The following is an 18,273-nucleotide window of genomic DNA, read 5'->3' as shown; positions in this document are numbered from 1 at the left end:
GTACTTAATTATTTTTCTTTGGGAAAATTATTGGAGAATTGTTATAGGCAAGTAAGCTACTGTAACTCGTATTCTTTGAACTTAACCAGACCGAACACACTACTGCTATGAATTGAACTTTGTGAAATTATTATAAGCTGCCTTCTTTCGATAATATTATAAAAAATTCATATTTTATCACATCTTACGTTATATCTCAGGCGATTTATTCAATAATAACATAGCCAACAACCCGAGTAGCTTCGGATTTATGGACAGGAATTCGGTGCACAGGAAATGTTGAACAAGTAAGGAGAATTTCAAACAAAAAACTCGTGAAGTTTCACGTTAAATAATATGTAAATTTTGCCTGGAATACGTCCTAGATCGTAACTAGGTCGGATTGGATACAAACTGATTCGAGCAAATGTCTGCGATGCGACTTGGAACGATCCAAAGTTTTAAAAGTTAGGCTGAAAGCTGTTAAAACTCAACCCCATGTTCTTTGCCACGTTAATCTGTGCGATAGCTGCGTCTTTTAGGGAGAACAGATGAACTAAACTTGGTTCCGTTCGTGCTAGCTCAATGGCCGCGTCAAACATTTTCACTGCTTCAGTGAGATTGCCTCGTTGTACTTCGATAGTGCCGAGTGTTTCGAAGGCCAATTCACATTTGCTGTCGATTTGTATTGCTTTTTTAATCAATTTCACACCTTCATCGATATCGCCTTTCCATTGCAACTGTAGAACGCCCCTATGTACGTAGATTTGGGCATTATCTGATTCAATATTTAATGCTCGTACGAAGTAACCATCCGCTTCCTCGAATTTTTGCTCCTCGGTGAGCATCTGGGCCATGATACTGTAACATTCGACGCAGTCTGAATACTGTTCAATTACTTCATTGAACCTTTTCTTGATTTGTGCAATTGCTCCGTCATCTTTTTTCTGCATTGCCATGCGGTATTTAGCATAGCAAAGATGCGTTGCAATAATGCCAGACGTAGAGCATAATTTGTAGGCGCGTTCGAAATCTGCAATAGCGTCATCCATGCGGTCCATTAAAATGAATACCTGTCCACGATGATGATAAATGTCCCCATTGGTACTATCAATCTCTTCGGCTTCGGTAAAGTACTTAAAACAGAAGCCGGGTGTGTCGTGCTGCGTCTGCATGGCCAAAGATGCTAGCTTGATGAGCGCGTTTGAACGTAATCGCTTATCTGCCGTCTGCAGTTCAACTACCGCTTCAAGGTCCTGCTTGGCTTCATCGTAACTAGCAATCAGGTTGTAGAACGTGCCTCTGAGCAGCAGCGCTTCCAGTTTGTACTCCGATTCCGATTCACTGGATTCTATTTCTTCAGTGCAAGCCGACACAATTCCTTCGTAATCACCCTTGTCAAAAAGAAGCTTGGCTTTGATGAACCCTTTCGGTTCAGAGCTGGCTACGACTATTTTTCGAATTGGGTCATTGTTGAAAGAACTAAAGTAGCTTCTTAGAAACTGCTTTGAAGGAAATATTTCTTTTTTGAGCTTCATAGCCTCTTTACCATGCTGCAGACCCAGCTCTTGCAGCATTCGATCAGCCATAACGAGGGTCGTTCTGTTCTGAAATTGGTCCAAAATACATGCGGCAGTAACATCCTCTAGTGCTTTCGATAAATCCTTCAGCTGTTCATGGGCTTTGGCACGACGAGTCAGAGCCTTACTATATCCCGGATTGCATTCGATGGCATTCGTACAATCCTTGATAACGGCAGGCCAATTCTGCAGCTGCTCGTATGCAGCCGCACGGTTCTGATAATATGTAGCCCGATCACTCGCATTTGACGTTGGACAGTGCTCAATGGCGGCATCGTACTCGCTGATTGCGAGATCGTACTTTCCTACACGGAAATATGCGTTTCCGTCGTTCTTATGTTTTTGAGCAAGCTCGTGGCCGGTCAACGGTTTTGATTCCTTCTTTTTTTCCTCAGATGAACGTGATCGATCGTCTCCGTCGAGAGAAATGGTTTTGTCCTTAATTTCGGCCAACTTCTTTTTCGTAAGTTTATCGCCACCTTTGCCTTGGTCAGCCGATTGGCGCCAATATAGATAGCCAAGGCCGATGGCCACTGGCGCCCCGATAAGAAGAGCTAACTGCCATTTGGGGAATGTTGATCCTGTACTTCCTGTCGTCATAGCCTTGTGCAACGTTTTCACTGCAATGAAATGGATAGTTACTAAGCAGTGTGCTACATGATTACGAAATGAGCCGCGAAAACATAGTAGATTGCTTTGAAAGTAATGTTTGTTTCTATGGCTGTGTTAAAGCAAATTATAAAGCACTGCAATATATTGAAGTTACTTCAGAGGAAAACTGGTGTTATCGATTGTTGGTGTATTTCGCATCCTTACATACCTTCTGGATTTTATTCAAACATGAACGAAAAATTCGACACACTTATGGGACGATATATTGTTAGTTTAATTTGCCTCCAATCATTCGATGTTGATGGAAGGTATTTCTTCCGCCGGTTCTCCGTGGTTATATAATTTCTTTTACCGCTTCACAGAACACCATTTTCACAACTCTGGAAACAGAATTTCGGGATTTTTCCCCTGTGAAACGTGCTGATAACCGATGTAATGTCAAAACGTAGGAGTCAAAGTGACATACGACTAACCAAATGACGTGCGATCCAAGGATTTGTTTTATTTTGAAATTTCCTTTCAAACATTCATGTGTTTAAAATCATGTTTTTTAAACTCATGTTTTTTCAAATCATTAAAGCACATGGCGCTATTTATTTTCAATTAATTCTATGGTTATAGTTAAAATGAATAATTTGAAGAAGCTTTGTCATCAAAGGGTTTACGATCTGTTGCTATGAAACAGTGGTGTTCCTGGCATGCCCTTTTTTGGGTTTGATTGTGCTTCTTTTCCAATTGATTAATGTTTAATAGTTTTTATCTATGTGCATTTTAAGACACATGCAGATAATAGCTACCCTACTCTCAATTTATAATTAGTGACATTGGCTAGTTGTAGTTATCAAACTCTTTTGTCGTTTGGTGTTAAATTAGCATAAGGAGATTCTAGCCGGTCAGTCATGTTAGATCCAATTGTGACGATCGGTTCAGTTTTACTAACACATATGTTTGGTGTTTACAAACGTTCAACTTTTTTTGACCCTGAACTTGAATATTATCTTAGACGATATGAATAGTACAGTCGATTCCGTTTGTACCGGTCTTCTTGATTGTTATACCTAGGTTATTGGTTATTCATTTACTATCAATGAGTAAATAAAATTAAATAGAGATCAGCACTTTTGGCAAATCTTAAAAGAACATCAAAACTACTACATGCATTAGAAATCGTGATCATCCACGCAATGCATATAGATGATGGCGCGTATGTAGATAGGTATTCTAAAAATGAAATCGCTGCGATCTCTATGTCCCCATAGGAGCAGACGAGAGGTATTCGAAATGTTAAAAAATAGATTATCTTTAGGCGAAGTGTGATTTGATGGTTTACGTGGAAAGAATGGAAGCATTGCATAATATTGCTTGGTTGGCGTCAGTGTGTTGTAGAGAAATATAAGTTTACAGACAACTGGCCGTTATGATTCACACTACAAAAAAACATATAAATCACGTGCTTTCATCCCTCTCACATGTTTTATCGTGACGTTGGGCGTCAAAGCGTCGATTGCCCGCGAAAGAAGAGAGAGTGGCGGGGTCTCCTTACTATGCTAACGCACACACAGAGAGACATCGATTCTGACAAAAACTATGCAGAAGAATCGAAGAAGAAGCAGTTCAGTGAAGACGGTGCAACACGGTTGCAGTAGCATAACCAATCATAGATATTTTAAAAGTTCCATTGTAAACTTTTGAGATTTTTTACGCATGTTTTGTACAACAGAAATTATATTAAATTTTAAGTTTTTACATAAAGTGTCTATAAACTAACACTTGAACTGTATTTATCGTACATATGTTTCAAAAATGATATAAATACTTCCCATAAAATTATTTGTTTCTAATATGTCGATTTTTATCCACTTGTAAACATTACCCCTTGTTTATTGAACGTACGATCAAAGGTGTGTAAATTTTTAAACTGTTTGTCTTCAACTGATCATTTTGAAGTAGAAAAAAAGTAGCTAAATAATGGCTTAGCCACTCTTAACCCACCTACAGTAATATGGTGCGGCACGACGGAGAAAACCAAAATCGCTTAGCTGGGGTAGACCTTGCAAGTATGCCAACTGTTTCAATTTTGCTCTCAACCCGATCGGTGGTGTACTCTTGCGCTCGTCCCGTGCATTGGTGGCGGTAAGTTTCGTAGTTGAAACTTGTGGAAATCTAGTTATCTGTTTCCTAGTTCTTAAATAGCAATGTGTTATACGACTTAGACAAATTTAATAGAAGATGCGGTGCTGCTCGAGATAGCATTATTTTTATTCTATCATAGAGCCATTTTTTGGTTGATAGCCAACTGTGGGTCTGTGCTTTGCGATGTGAATGAATTAACGATGCATGGGGTCAACTTGAATAATTCATCAATTGGAGTGTTCGCAAAACTGGATCGTTCGGTGTGGTTTTTCAAAGATCAATGTTGCTACTATTTTCTGTGATCCATACGAACGTGTCTATGAATACGAAGAAAATCCACCCGTGAAGATCCATCAGTGTTCGGCAGACGAATAGTGAGAATCTAAGGGTGGAATGTGCATCATACAGTTGCATGGGTTACAAAAAAAACCGACAAACAGCTGGTGGCTGAAGTTGCCCTAGGGAAGCGACCAGCTGCATTCTATCGTCAAGCGACAAATACATGTAAAGGAATATAAAGATATATATGCCGGGTGCTTCTTCCAAGGTGGCAGGACGTGCGAATGACGCATCCCAGTGTAGGCCAGCCGTAAACGTAAACAGCAGATTAGAGGATAAAACCTAACCTATCTCACCGTAAGGTGTCGTATTTCTCGGAGAATAAACAAGCGAAAAAATACGCAACGCATACGTTTCCTCCGTGAACCAGTTTGATCCAGCCTACTAGATCATACAGTGCATTCCAATGCAGTTCATGAAGATTAAAGCTACACCACGCAACGGCGCCAAATGGCAGGGAATGAAGGGACAATGCGCGTATGTAAATATTCGTCAAGCATTTAATCGTACCGGTATGCTAAATATAGGCGAGACAGTGTGCAAGTAAACGTCTACCTGTGTGCTCGGCGTAAGCATAGCCATAGCTTAAAAGTTTCGTCGCAGTAGGCGATCTTTGATAGAGGCATAGGGGGTGAACAATGAAAAATGCTGCTGCCAAACATAAAAGGCTAACATGCAGCAACGGTGGTAAGCACGTGCGGAACACATTGACACGTATGCCGAGTCAGTAGCGGCGTCGAACGCGGCATGATTTATGTGCGTTTATGTTAATGCGTGCCGGTCCGTTGAACCGACGTGGATGAAACCGAGGTTCATATGTACAGACTCGCGTAGGGCGCGCAACCAGTTTCATTCTTAAACTTTAAAGGGCTTCACTGTAACGATCTTGTTATGTGTGGTAAAATGGCATGGGATGATGAACCTACCACCTGTTTTTTGCAAACCGACCCGAATGTCAAGCATGTAAGCAAGCACTATAAAGCGCCAGTAACGTGTGTCTCGCAAGGTGACACAGGATAACCAAGGACATAATGTCTGGGAATACCATTTACTTCGGTGGCAACCGGTTCGCAGGCTTTCTTGTGCTCGTTAGTCGTGGAGCGTACGCCTCCCTTCAATAAGACGTTGACCTTGAAGAACAAGTGGTTCTGCATCGTATCCACGAGGCTGAATGGCGTTGTGATTCACGCTGCCAACGCACCATCCCAGATTTACAAACACGGAATCAATTCTGTATCGTGGTAAAGCAGACTTTGGGGTTTGCCCAAATTTTAAGCATAGGCGCGACGTATTTATATGGGAGCTTCATTAGCACGTTTTTGCCTAATGCTGCTTAAATTATACGAAAGAGCGGAGTTACATTGAATGTAGAAATAATACAGCAGTATGTAACTAATAAAACGTGTTTTGAAAAGTCTCATGGTTATTGTGACATGATTGTAAATGGAACACAAATTGGGAAGCTTTAGGTAATACAGTCACGTGGAGGTCGATTTGGCTTCAAATTGTTGTTTTAATACCTTGCGTTGATGAAATTAGCCATACGTGTTTGATTGGGATTTAATTCGAAACAACCAATGACTAGCAGAATAACACAACGCTATAAGATTTGCGAGTTATCATCCATATATCGTAAATACCAATGCACTCCATTGATCTTCTTATCGATTTCACTTACAAATGAAACGAAATGCTCGCCGCGAATGCACGTTTTTAACAGCAATTCTCGTTTGAATCGTGTTTACGTCAATATTTGCCAAAAGGTGCGTTGGCAATTAACGTAGCAGCTCGTGACGATGTGCTAATTTAGGAGAGGATTAATGGTGTTAGTTTTAAGTTTTTTTTCCAAAATTCATGCTGCTTGAGTTGGCCATCCTTTTTCCGTGTGAGCATACTGTTGTGGCATACTGTTGTGTGACTATTATTCTAAAGTATTGGAACTATAAATGCCTTCAGAAAATGATGGGTGATTTTTGTCTAATTTTTTTTAAACATATTTACAGTCCAAATCAACTTTCTGTGGTGTGTGCGTTTGTGTAATTGGTGTTCTTCTGTCCATCCGTGAAAGATGTCTACAGGCATAGCAGGTAGGTGGTGGTGGAGCACGCATGTAGCTGCTATTTTTTTATGCAAATGTAGTTTATTCATTTCTTACTGATATAACACAAAAAGGAATCAAACTTGGCATATTGGCTAACTTTCTAACTTAGTAGAGACCTTTCTAGACTTCGTTGCTATGTGGGATTCGTCTTTGACAATGGAATAGATGTTTACTCCAAACGAAGGGGTTTGAACAATTAAGTGAGCCCGTCGAGGGGTCAATCAAAATAGATTGTTCAACGAGTCGTGGGCCGTCTCGGAATGCCGAGCCCCCTACTGTATTGTTTGTTACAATTAATTGAAAGTGTGACACCAATAAAGCAGCGGGCTGGTGCAGTGGGCCGCCATTCATGAAGGGCATTAACTCAATTAAAACCATTCTTTCGCTTACGTCTGCTATCTATGCCATTGACGTTATGCTCCATATAGGGGTTTATTCTTCGTTCTAATACAACAGTTTACCGGGAGTGAAAAAAGTGGATCAAACAGCTACTGACCGGCTGGCATCCGGGGAATAGCGGATGCCGCTAATCTGTTTGAACTGCATGCTTTCAGTTTTCACCCAGCAGAGACCACGCTTGCTATGATTCTTACCGGGATCATGCGATCATCCTGGGTTATCGTTCGAGACCTTTATTTGTGTGATTTCAGAATATTGTTGAGTTCGCCTTAGGAACATCTCAACAAAAATTGTTTGTTTCATTTCAAAATGACTTCAAACTGATGCCGTTCGTTTGGCTTTTTTTTCGTAAAAAAGCTGCTTCTACCGCACTTATCAATCAAAGTGATGACTTTAGTAACATTTTTATGAGCGCAATAGAATTCACGTGACATAATATAGACAGATTTAGTCCATCCGATTGAGTTCACTCCTTGTAACGGCTATTTTTGGAGCATTTTTCTCAGGTATGCATTATGTGAAGAGAAGCGAGCCAACGTCCTAAAAATGGCGATTTTTGGCTGCTTTAGGGTTAAAATAGAACGAATGTTCGTGCGTACTAATATAAAGCGAGGTCGCTGATAACGACAGACTTACGTGCGGTCGAAGTGACATTGGACAGGAAATGTTTTTTCTCTGTCAATCATGCGCGAATGGCGCAAATGGCTACGTCATCAACAAGTGTTCTGTTCCACCCAACCAGAGGGCAACGATAAAAAACCACTAATAATCGTGTCGTGATCATCAGCCTTTTTCGATTCATAAATCCATCTAGCGCAAAAACGCGATACTGTGTTTATGGCGCTGTATATTTTTGCACCCTAAACATGGTTACCCGAGGGACGAGGGATGGTTTGCTATGCTGAATAAATGAACCGTGGGCGTTTAGCGAGTGTGAATGTACTAATTAGCAAGATACTGAGACCACTTTTTAAGCCAAGAACTCGTCCTTTTAGTTTTAGGTGCGAGAAAGCCACGTTACAATTTCGCTAAACGAATTCCAATCGCAGCTGTGCGGAATGGGCAGCAATGATAAGAAAACGTGCAGGTTGCTAGGGGCGCTCTTGAGTATGAGAAGTTGATAAGCTTGTCGGACGATTTTAGTTATCACGTATATAATAAGGTTGTGTTTGTCTTGCTGCATGCACGAGCGTGATATGCTTCGTCGCACGTTTAACATTGGGGGCTGGTCTTTGGATGACGTTGAAGATGTTCCACCTTTGTAGGGTTGAAGTACACCTTGGTGTTCCCACTATAACGGAGGGCTAAGGTTGCGACGTACAAACTTACGTACATATGCATAGTCGTCATTACCAGTAGCTGCGAATCGGACAAGGGTCAAACGGTATAGAAATCAACATAATAGTTTGTGTTTTCTTTGCGCGTGGATCAGCGAAATCAACATCGATCTATCGTCTATGCGCGGTCTGTGGTCTTGTATATTGATTGATGTGTTTACGGTTTTTGCCACGATAAGCCACGGTATGAATTTACCGACAAACTTCTTCTTCGAGTACTTTATAGCTCACGTCAATTTCTGCTCTAGTTGATTAGTAGCTTCCTCGTGTAATTTATGAGTGCTCATAGTTTACAACAATCATTGGTAGCAAATGGAATGCAAAGGATACATACTTCGCATACGCAAAATTACTTTACTACTCCTGGGAGGTGTGGTCTGCACATCTATCATCATCATTTCATTTTACATTATACCCGATAACGTGGCCGAAGAATAGCGACAGACATGTGATATGTCTGACGGGCCACTGATACATGCGATTATTCCAAATGATAGGCCGGAAACGGTGATACAATGATGGGAAAGTCAGGTTCGTTTGACTGGCTTTGATGTCTCTTTTGACGAACGTATCGCACACTCGCTATGCACCCATGGACATAAAGTCGCATTTTGTTCCCAGATAATACACAATGCACTCCTAAATTGATGCATTATTATAGCTTTGCATTGCGATTGCAGAAGGTTAGCATATATTACAAGATGGAGTTATTTTCGTTTCCATTTTTTAGGATGGATAACATGTCGACAAGTGTTAAATATTATGGTGATCTTCGGTTTCATGCTGAACTATGCCCTGCGAGTAAACTTCACCATTGCAATTGTGGCTATGACGAAAACCGTTGTAAACGAGGCCACCGGAGGAGATAATAGCACCTTACTGAACGATACCGACACGACAACCGCATCCGCCATAACCACGACGACCGAGTATTCCGTCATTGATGAGGCGGACAAATTCGAATGGAACGCCTACCAACAAAGCCTAATGTTAGGGAGCTTCTTCTGGGGCTACCTGTTGACGGAGCTTCCGGGTGGACGCCTGGCAGAAATCATCGGAGGACGCCGTGTCTTCGGTTACAGTATGCTGTGGGCCAGCATGCTGACACTACTCACGCCGTTCGCTGCCAACATGCACTACATTGCAGTGGTGATTCTTCGGGCTGTGCTCGGTTTCTTCCTTGGTGCATCCTGGCCCGCAATTCATCCTCTGACCGCAGTTTGGATTCCTCCTATGGATCGATCCAAGTTTATCGCTAACATGATGGCGTCTTCGCTCGGAGCTGCTATAACAATGCCAATCTGTGGTACTCTGATCTCAACGATCGGATGGCAAAGCGTTTTTTATTTCACGGGAGGACTGGGCCTGCTGTGGTCTATCATTTGGTTCTTGGTGGTGTTTGAAACTCCAGCCTCTCATCCACGCATTACACCCGAGGAGCGGAACGAGATCGAAACGGCCATCAACGCTGTTGGCAAAAAGAAGAAGCCTTCATATGTACCCTGGAAGTCGATCCTTACGTCACCGCCTGTGTGGGCCATCATTTTAACTCACGGCGCGTCTGTGTTTGGGTTCTTCACAGTGATTACCCAGCTTCCAACATACATGAAGTACATTTTGCATTTCAACATTAAAGAGGTAAACCACCCGACATATCTTTGATTGTGCGAAATCCAGTTTCTTATGTTATTTTTCTTCCTTAGAACGGTCTTTTGTCCTCCTTACCCTACTTTGGAAAATATGCCATGGCTGTGATTTCGTCGCATTTAGCAGATTATCTGAGAAAGTCTGGAAAACTTTCAACCACCGCTACCAGAAAAATATTCACAACCTTCGGTAGGTTCTTGTTTAACTAACAGCCATTCGCTTTTGTTTCGTCTCTTAACGTTGGTTGGCTTTTCCTTACAGCCGTTATGACTCCCGGATTCTTGATGATCATTCAAGTGTTTATGGGAGAACAACGCTCCTGGGCTGTCGGTATTTTCACCTTGTCCCTTTTCTTGAACGGCGCCGTCACGGCGGGCTACCTTGGAAATGGGTTAGACATTGCACCAAACTTTTCCGGAACAATCTTTGGCATGGCTAACACGCTGTCCTCGCTCGGAGGCTTCGTGTCAGCGTACATGATTGGTCTGCTGACGAACGACAATGTAAGTAGTCCGCATAGAACGACGTGAAATTCTAAGCAACATACAAATATTTTTCCTTTTTTTGTTTTCTCTAGCAAACCTACGGTCAATGGCAGATCGTGTTTTGGATCCTGGCCATCGTGTACATTACGGGCTCTTCTGCGTACGTGATAATGGGTACGGGAGAGTTGCAAGCCTGGAACAATCCGCCAGAAAAGGATGATGGCAATCACGAAACTGAAGAAGGTGTTCCACTTAATGAACGGAATCAGGCGGTAAAATAATGGCTCATACACCACAAGGCCACATGTGTTTTTATAAGAACAAAACGTGTTACATATTCGGGCACTACTACGCATGAGATGTTCCAATGGCGCTGTTGGTTATCACGAAAATTAAAAACAAGCTGAGAGAAATGTGCTGCGCATATGTTTCGCAGTAGTATGTGGGAAGTAATAGGCATACAGATTTTTCGTAGCATTTAATAACTTATTGTTTTAACACACCTAGACAGTGCCTCGGAAGAGCTAAATGCTGTGCTTAGTATTTTGTAGCATCGTCGTTGTTGGAGCGAGTGAATGGATTAGAGCAGATGTGTTTTAGTAGTGGCAGAAAGTAAGAACATGTAAACAGGGACTTATGCGAAGATGTACGAAGGGTTCTTAACTGGTTGATTCAGGGGCACGACTTAATTTTATTATACAACAAATCATAAGAACTCCTAGAAGTAGACTCTTCACGAGGAACTCATACGACACAGTCTATTTTTGAAGTCTTTATAGAGGAATGAATAATTTTCATGTTTTAATGAAAATGGCCCATAACACCACCTTTACATGGCGAAGGGATACACTATCAAATAGAACGAACATGACCAGAAGCATGATGGAGTTTGGTGCTCTAGTAGGACCTGATCGATGATTTTTCATTCTTTCTTTAAGGACACCCAAGAATATCCTTCAAAAAACCTGTTGTACGTGTGATATACACTCCTTAGAGAAAGTTAACATAACAGATTTCTAAGAATGTGCCTTCTACAATTTTCGACATAGTAATGTGTGCAAGAAAATTGTGTTTTGCGTCGATAACCCACTACATTATGCACTTTCACGAATATCAATCCAAGAAATCAGTCTACTTAATGGTAAAAGGGACGGTACTTGATATTTTATTTACAATGTTTTTTTTCGTATACCAACCCCATACCCACTTGTATGTAGGTTGAACTCATTTTAAAAAGATCAATAAACTCTACATGAAGATACAGTTAAGAGAGCAGAATAAAAAAACAATTTAGGTATTTTGTACTGTCTTATCCCGAAACCGTAGATATAAATCATAAGATTGATAATGGACGATACGGACGAGATGAGACGATATGGACGATAGTGACTCTAGCTAATCAACCTACTTATCCCAGCAGGCTTTTACCAGCGGTGGCCTCGAATCGTATAGATTGAAGTATGTTTATCAAATTAACACTTAACATTTAGTATAAATGCTTCATTCGATTTTTTTTTTGCTGTTAACATCATTATAGTTTGTTTTTCAAGTTACTTACTTGTGGACAGGTTTGATGTACCAGAAGCTGGAATTACTTCCAAGCAAGTATCGTCGGCCAGCCTGCTACCACCCCGCTGTTATAACGGACGCGCATCGACGCCACAACTTGATCTAAAGCTCACTCACATTCTGTTCACGTGAGCGGCTTAAAAGGACTTTACGATCAGTGTTGTCCGGAGTCATACTAATGGCAAGATCTGCCCACCATGACATAGAGAAGATGGTCCCGCAAGTTTTCGATGCTTTCCTTCTCAAAAGTTTTCTAGCGTAAGGTTGAAACTGACACAGGTTATCGCGTCCTCTTGGCGCATTACCTTGATGGCAGCAAAGCGCCCTGTGAGTTTTCTTTTCACTATCACCTAGTATGTTACGCCGGTCATTTTTAAACACAATGGTCAGTAAAAAACTCTTCAGCTGGAATACTAAAACATTTGATTACGACGTAGTTTTAGATAATTATGCGCGTTTATCAAGGGATAGAAGCCTTTATGCGCAAATTTATCAAGGGATAGAAGAATAGCAACTGCACTTTTTTCTTCTATATCCGCCGTTAGATCAGGTCTGACAGATCTGGCGAGCAGATTAGTATCGGTTTCGAAATACTTAACGATGGTTTACAATTTTATCTTCTATGAATGGAAATAGTTGGATTTAAATCTAAAGCTTCTTAAAAATTACATGGAGTTTTCCATATTACATAGAGTTTCTTTAATTTCAATTAATTGATCATGAAATCAACTTTACTATTATCTTAGGTTCCGTTTGACAATAGGCGACCAATTTTCTGATTTGTTAACGTGATTTGTTTAGCCAATTATTTGATCTTGTTATATTATTTAGTACTATTAAATGCAACCAAAATGAAGAAAATATGTTGTTTTTCAAAGCTGATCATACCGACAATCGAGCAGTCGTCAGATATTTAGTTCACTCATCCAAAAAAGATTGTAATTGGGTTGAGCTAACCTCGTCAATGTGATGTGCAGATAAAAACGTCGCTTTGACGTTGTTTTTGACTTTTACAACAGTGGACTTTCTTGACTAATAATAATATAATTGAAAGTTGTCCACTTTCGCCAAGTGCAATTTAAGGAAATAATGACTTTATTTACCAAGTTTAGATTTGATAAATAACGGCAAATACGAGCTTCCCTTCGTAAACTTCTTTGATAAGAGTGACAGCAATAGTGGCAGCGGTAGAAATATCTAAACAAGCTTATCAAGCAGGAGGAGAGGTAGCGGTATGATTGGCATTATTAAAGAAAATTAGAAAATAGCCTTCGATGGATGGCTAGTTTGAGTCGCGCATGAACCGTTATAACTATCAATTGATTATATTCTGTTCTATTTTAGAATATTCGCCACGTTTTTTCTACTTCTCCCAAGCTTGCGTGTGGCACACGCAACAACTCAGTCCAACGCCCATCGGAGGGGGAATAGTTTCTGACGTCGATAGTACAGTAAGCATACAGCTGAATTCGCGGTTGCAAAATTATGTGGGCTTGTGTGTGATAGTTGGTGTCTCGGGACTTGTTGTTTTAGGGAACGGCAAAATATAAACGGTGTTGCAGCCGAGAAGAACTGGAAAACACACGACATGGCATCCTTTGATGTATACGATCGATCGGGTTGGTACTTTGGAGCGATGTCACGCCAGGACGCCACGGATCTGCTGCTGAATGAACGAGAAAGTGGAGTGTTCTTAGTTCGCGACAGCACGACCATAGTGGGCGATTTTGTACTGTGCGTGCGTGAAGATTCAAAAGTCAGTCACTACATTATAAACAAAATTCCCTCGGGCGAAGAGTGCTTTGTGTATCGCATTGGAGATCAGACATTCGCCGATTTGCCGGATCTGCTTTCATTCTATAAGCTACATTATCTGGATACGACGCCTCTTCGAAGGCCCATGTTACGCCGGTTGGAGAAGGTGGTAGGAAAGTTCGATTTCGATGGAAGCGACCCAGATGATCTACCCTTCAAGAAAGGCGAGATTCTTCACATAATCAGCAAGGACGAAGAGCAGTGGTGGACGGCCCGCAACGGGCAAGGTCAGACGGGACAGATTCCAGTGCCATATGTAACACGGTACGACGAGAACATCATCGAACGACCGAATTCGGGCGGAGGAGGAGGAGCCGGTCCGGGCCACCATCATCATTCAGCCGGAGGGATGCACCATTCGGAGAATTCGAACATCTTTAAATCGAATCTAAATCGACAGCTGCCGGCATTGGCTCGCGTCAAACAAGAACGCGTCCCCAATGCGTACGATGAAACGGCCCTTAAGCTGAGTGTCGGTGATGTCATAAAGGTGTTGAAGACGAACATCAATGGTCAGTGGGAAGGCGAACTGAAGGGAAAGATTGGGCACTTTCCCTTCACCCACGTGGAATTCATTGACGAGTGAGCGAATCTGGTCTGCCTTCGTCTAAGCCATGCTAGGTGAACACGCTAACGCTTGCATTTTGCGAATGAGTTTTCACAATTACCACTATGGCGACGATGGCGACCGATTTTTGAGCCCCGTTCATCATTTGGTTGATTTTTATCAGTTTTAAAACGGAACGGACATCTTTTGCTGCCGGCTCGTTTTAGTTTCGGTCAGGCTCAAACCGCTTCCACGTTCGTTCCACGTGTATGTGCTGCTAGTAATTATTTAATTGTACAGCTTATATTTAGTATACCGTGTACGTTCCGAGTCATTCAGTTTAAGCGATTTTACTGCGTTTTAGTTGTACTGCGTTAGCAGAATTTTGTGTTGTAAGGCAACGATATTCCAGATAGGACCAGAGAGAGAAGACAGAGAAGAATTGAGGGCCGAAAGTACCGTAGAGGGAACTAGATTTTATTTTATTTACTCGCCCTCCTATTCAAGTGCCGCAACACTTGTTCAGTGAGTTCTATAAGTCGACGAGGTCGACTAGAAATGACCTCTAGGAAGTTTGGTACGATGGGACTCTAGGCGGTTCGTTTCGATTGGATTCGATCGAGAATAAGCAAAGTCAACAGGTTAAACATGAAAGAAACTCTTTAGGAAGTAAGGATATATAGTATGTTTTAGTATCGTGTGTGTTGGAACAAAGAGAGATTTCGTATGAAACTCCTTGGTACACATTAGCGACGATCATGACGATTAAATGAGGCGGGAGATGGATTAGGAGTAAAATGGACAAGGCTAAGACTAGCCGGAAGCCTTGGGAACGTCGGACCAAGCGTCCTGTTTATAGGGTAACGCCGAACGTGTAGTTCGGACCGTGTGTCCGGTAATACGGAGTAGCGTAGCGTCCCAAATGGGTCCATCGAAATAATTCTTATCCGTCGAAAAGCGATTTTTCTCCGAACAACCAAACTAGTGTGACTTCCAAGAGCGATGAAACAAAAATGCGAGACGATGAAAACTAGTTTTGTTCATAGCTTTTTATACCGAACAACCGGTTACCCTAAGATCCCAAGAAGAGAAACGTTTGGAAGGAGCAACTACCGGTACCGATTGGCAGGGAGACCTCCGAATTGTAATCGCTCCGCACGGGTATAGGACATTGCTGTGTTTTCTTTCCCAGTTGTGGTAAACGTTCCCACCATCACAATTTTACGCTTGTTCGTATTGGCAGACACAATCAGATTCGTACGTAAGAAAGGCTGGTTTCTATTTGATGGATCGCCGACATTCTGTGTGATCCTTCAGTAGCTCGCTTTAGGGGTGGGTGGGTAAAACCTTACTAGCAATTTCGTGCAAAGATCTCTTGTTCGTTCTCCGTCGCATGGAATGGTCGTATCTGAGGATCTATTTTCGACAATTCTGTCCTTCATCCAGTCAACGAACATTTCCGTAGAACTTATCACGACGTGTTACACGTGTGAGGGCCAGGAGTGAGAAACAATTCCTCTTCGTAGAGTCGAATAACGGTCCGTTGGGGCTGTAAGAGATGTAATACAATTCTAAGGGAAACACGAAACCGAAGCAATTTATTTTTATATTAGAACAGAACGGGTGAAGGAAAGCGAATGGGAGCCGTAAGTAGGGGGAACTAAGCAAAGGACGTCAGGATGGTGGAACAATGTCAAGGGCCCCAGTTTAGTCGAGAAACCTATACAAGATCGCATTTCTCCAGCAAGCCAAATACGCGATACGCCATCCAGCGGCGCGAGTGTTAAAATGTGCAATAACATATGAAAGATTAAACACCCATCTCAGGCAGGAAGACCTGGCGTATGCAGGACAGTCGATTCCGGAGCCTGAAAAATGGAAACAAAAACAAAAAAGCCCCGCTAGTGGATATCGATTTGTTTCGACGACGTAGGATACACACGTGAGAAGCAGATAGTATACACCAAAACTGATTAAACTGAACCCGTGAAAGTGAACATATTGAATCCCGTAGCATAGCAGAAGACCGAAACCCGGGAAACAATCGCAGCAACAGAAATCTATTTACCCACACGAGTAGATATCAAGGGAGAAACCAGGTGCACACGTGCAGCCACGCATAGCGCAACAAGTACTAATTAGCTGACAGTGCATCTCAATATTGGTATCAATAATCAAATCCATCGTAAACTAGTAGCTTCGAGGCGCAGGGAGTGCACTCTCCGATGCAATTGCGACCAGGATTCGTTGATTCATCCGCCAAACGCGCATTATTCAAATATCTCAGAACAGTTTGGGTTGTGTTTGCGATTTGTAACGTATGTAAGTTTCCTATAAAAATAACCCCAAGGGCGATAGAGGAGGGGCGAAGTGATTGAATGTGGCGGTTGCATCGCGACGATAAGTGAAGGGTATGGGTGGTGTACACATCCCGGAAATGCGGGGAAGTGAGAGTGGATCGCAAATGCACAAACGTTCTCGAATGCAGCATGTATTTGTATAAAAAGAGAAAATATAGTTCTGTATTGTATCTTTGCAAGTTAAATCGATTCTAAGCCTTTCGACTTCCCGTTCCCTGGGCACACAGAAGTTGTTTAAGAAGCACGGTAATAGATTTTGTTGAGAAAAATGCAAAAATGCTTTTTACATAATTTTATTAGGACTTTATTCACTTTCATCGTCTAATGTGTTTGATCTGTGCGTCTGATTCCTCTACGGCGCACAAACATTCTTTGTCATACATTTTGGTTAATCTATGTACAGGTTGTGTTGAAGGTGTGTTGTTGGGGTCACTTACATACATTACTCATTTACATTTATACCAGCGAAATTCACTACGACGACGTTAATCTGCCCTGAACCACGTGTGCGTTTGCGGACGTGCGTCAAACGATTGGGAGGCTTGAACGGAAAAGAAAACAGAGAGAAAACTGCACACAGCACCGCCTTCAGGACGAGAACTCGTTGGAAATGGCGAATGGCTTGTAATGCTACGAATGGAAACATTTTTGAAAGGTCTGTTTGATCAGCCTGGCAAGGGAACGAAAATCTTCCACTAACTGGACCTGAGAAAAGCCATGTAACAAATTATATGTACGGCAATCTCGCTCGTTCGAAAGGAACCGTGGATTGGGCGACTTTCATTACTGGCAGAAAAATGATATATTGAATCGCAAGGACCAACGGGTCCTCTTTCTGATCGGTATGCTTTTTCTCCCATCGCACGTGCTCGCGGGAGCTTTCTTCTGTTGCGTGTGCTTGTTTTTTCCCTTCCTCTTTTCACTCATTAGTATCTATCATTCTAGCACATCGTTACCGGCCCTTTACAGCCGCCTATCCATGTAGGTTTGGTTAGGAACATTGATCCGTTCAATTGGGTGTTGGAGCTGGACGCCTATTCCTACGCGCTCCGGTCGAGTCGAACACTCTTCGCTATTGCCGTTTCATGGAAGACAGCACCATCAGGAGTGAGGAAGTTGATTACATTGCGGAACATGGCGCTTACGCTAAGACGAATGGTTGGGAATATATATATGTACTGTATACCTGCTATCCAAATGCCGCCCGGGAACGGCCGGGTGATTTGTGGACCGTTTGTGGGGTCCGATTTCCTTGCTGCACGTAAAAAAGAGCCTCTTGCTAAAGATGACGCACGCTTACCACGCATAAAAGCTACTCATTCGCTATTTTCTTTTTGCTAAGTTTTAGTTTCGCGTCATCCGCTCGAAAG

General features: G+C 42.0%; 3 protein-coding genes across 4 annotated transcripts; 2 read left to right on the top strand and 1 right to left on the bottom strand.

Annotated features, from left to right (window-relative positions):
• Positions 1–193: 193 nt before the first annotated feature.
• On the bottom strand, positions 194–2,564 carry LOC128723097 (mitochondrial import receptor subunit TOM70). The gene is made up of 2 exons (XM_053816807.1): positions 2,380–2,564; positions 194–2,179 (listed from the first exon to the last, which is right to left on the bottom strand). The coding sequence occupies exon 2, from the start codon at positions 2,157–2,159 to the stop codon at positions 441–443; it is 1,719 nt and encodes a 572-aa protein (XP_053672782.1). The 5' UTR covers positions 2,160–2,179; positions 2,380–2,564; the 3' UTR covers positions 194–440.
• A 4,081-nt stretch (positions 2,565–6,645) lies between these two features.
• LOC128727739 (sialin) lies at positions 6,646–11,891 on the top strand. The gene is made up of 5 exons (XM_053821677.1): positions 6,646–6,730; positions 9,211–10,118; positions 10,184–10,316; positions 10,389–10,630; positions 10,705–11,891. The coding sequence occupies exons 1-5, from the start codon at positions 6,712–6,714 to the stop codon at positions 10,891–10,893; spliced, it is 1,491 nt and encodes a 496-aa protein (XP_053677652.1). The 5' UTR covers positions 6,646–6,711; the 3' UTR covers positions 10,894–11,891.
• Positions 11,892–13,769: 1,878 nt separating this feature from the next.
• Positions 13,770–14,692, top strand: LOC128725707 (adapter molecule Crk). 2 transcript variants are annotated; one of them, XM_053819472.1, is made up of 2 exons: positions 13,770–13,923; positions 13,978–14,692. In XM_053819472.1, the coding sequence occupies exons 1-2, from the start codon at positions 13,770–13,772 to the stop codon at positions 14,580–14,582; spliced, it is 759 nt and encodes a 252-aa protein (XP_053675447.1). In that variant the 3' UTR covers positions 14,583–14,692. The 2 variants fall into 2 exon arrangements, with proteins under 2 accessions (XP_053675447.1, XP_053675446.1); XM_053819471.1 differs by having other exon boundaries at positions 13,770–14,692.
• The last annotated feature ends 3,581 nt before the right edge of the window (positions 14,693–18,273 follow it).

This window comes from Anopheles nili, chromosome 3 (assembly GCF_943737925.1).
Source record: "Anopheles nili chromosome 3, idAnoNiliSN_F5_01, whole genome shotgun sequence".
Lineage (NCBI taxonomy): Eukaryota > Metazoa > Arthropoda > Insecta > Diptera > Culicidae > Anopheles > Anopheles nili.
The sequence above is the reverse complement of the archived record's forward strand: the minus strand, read 5'-3'. Positions and strand labels throughout refer to the sequence as shown.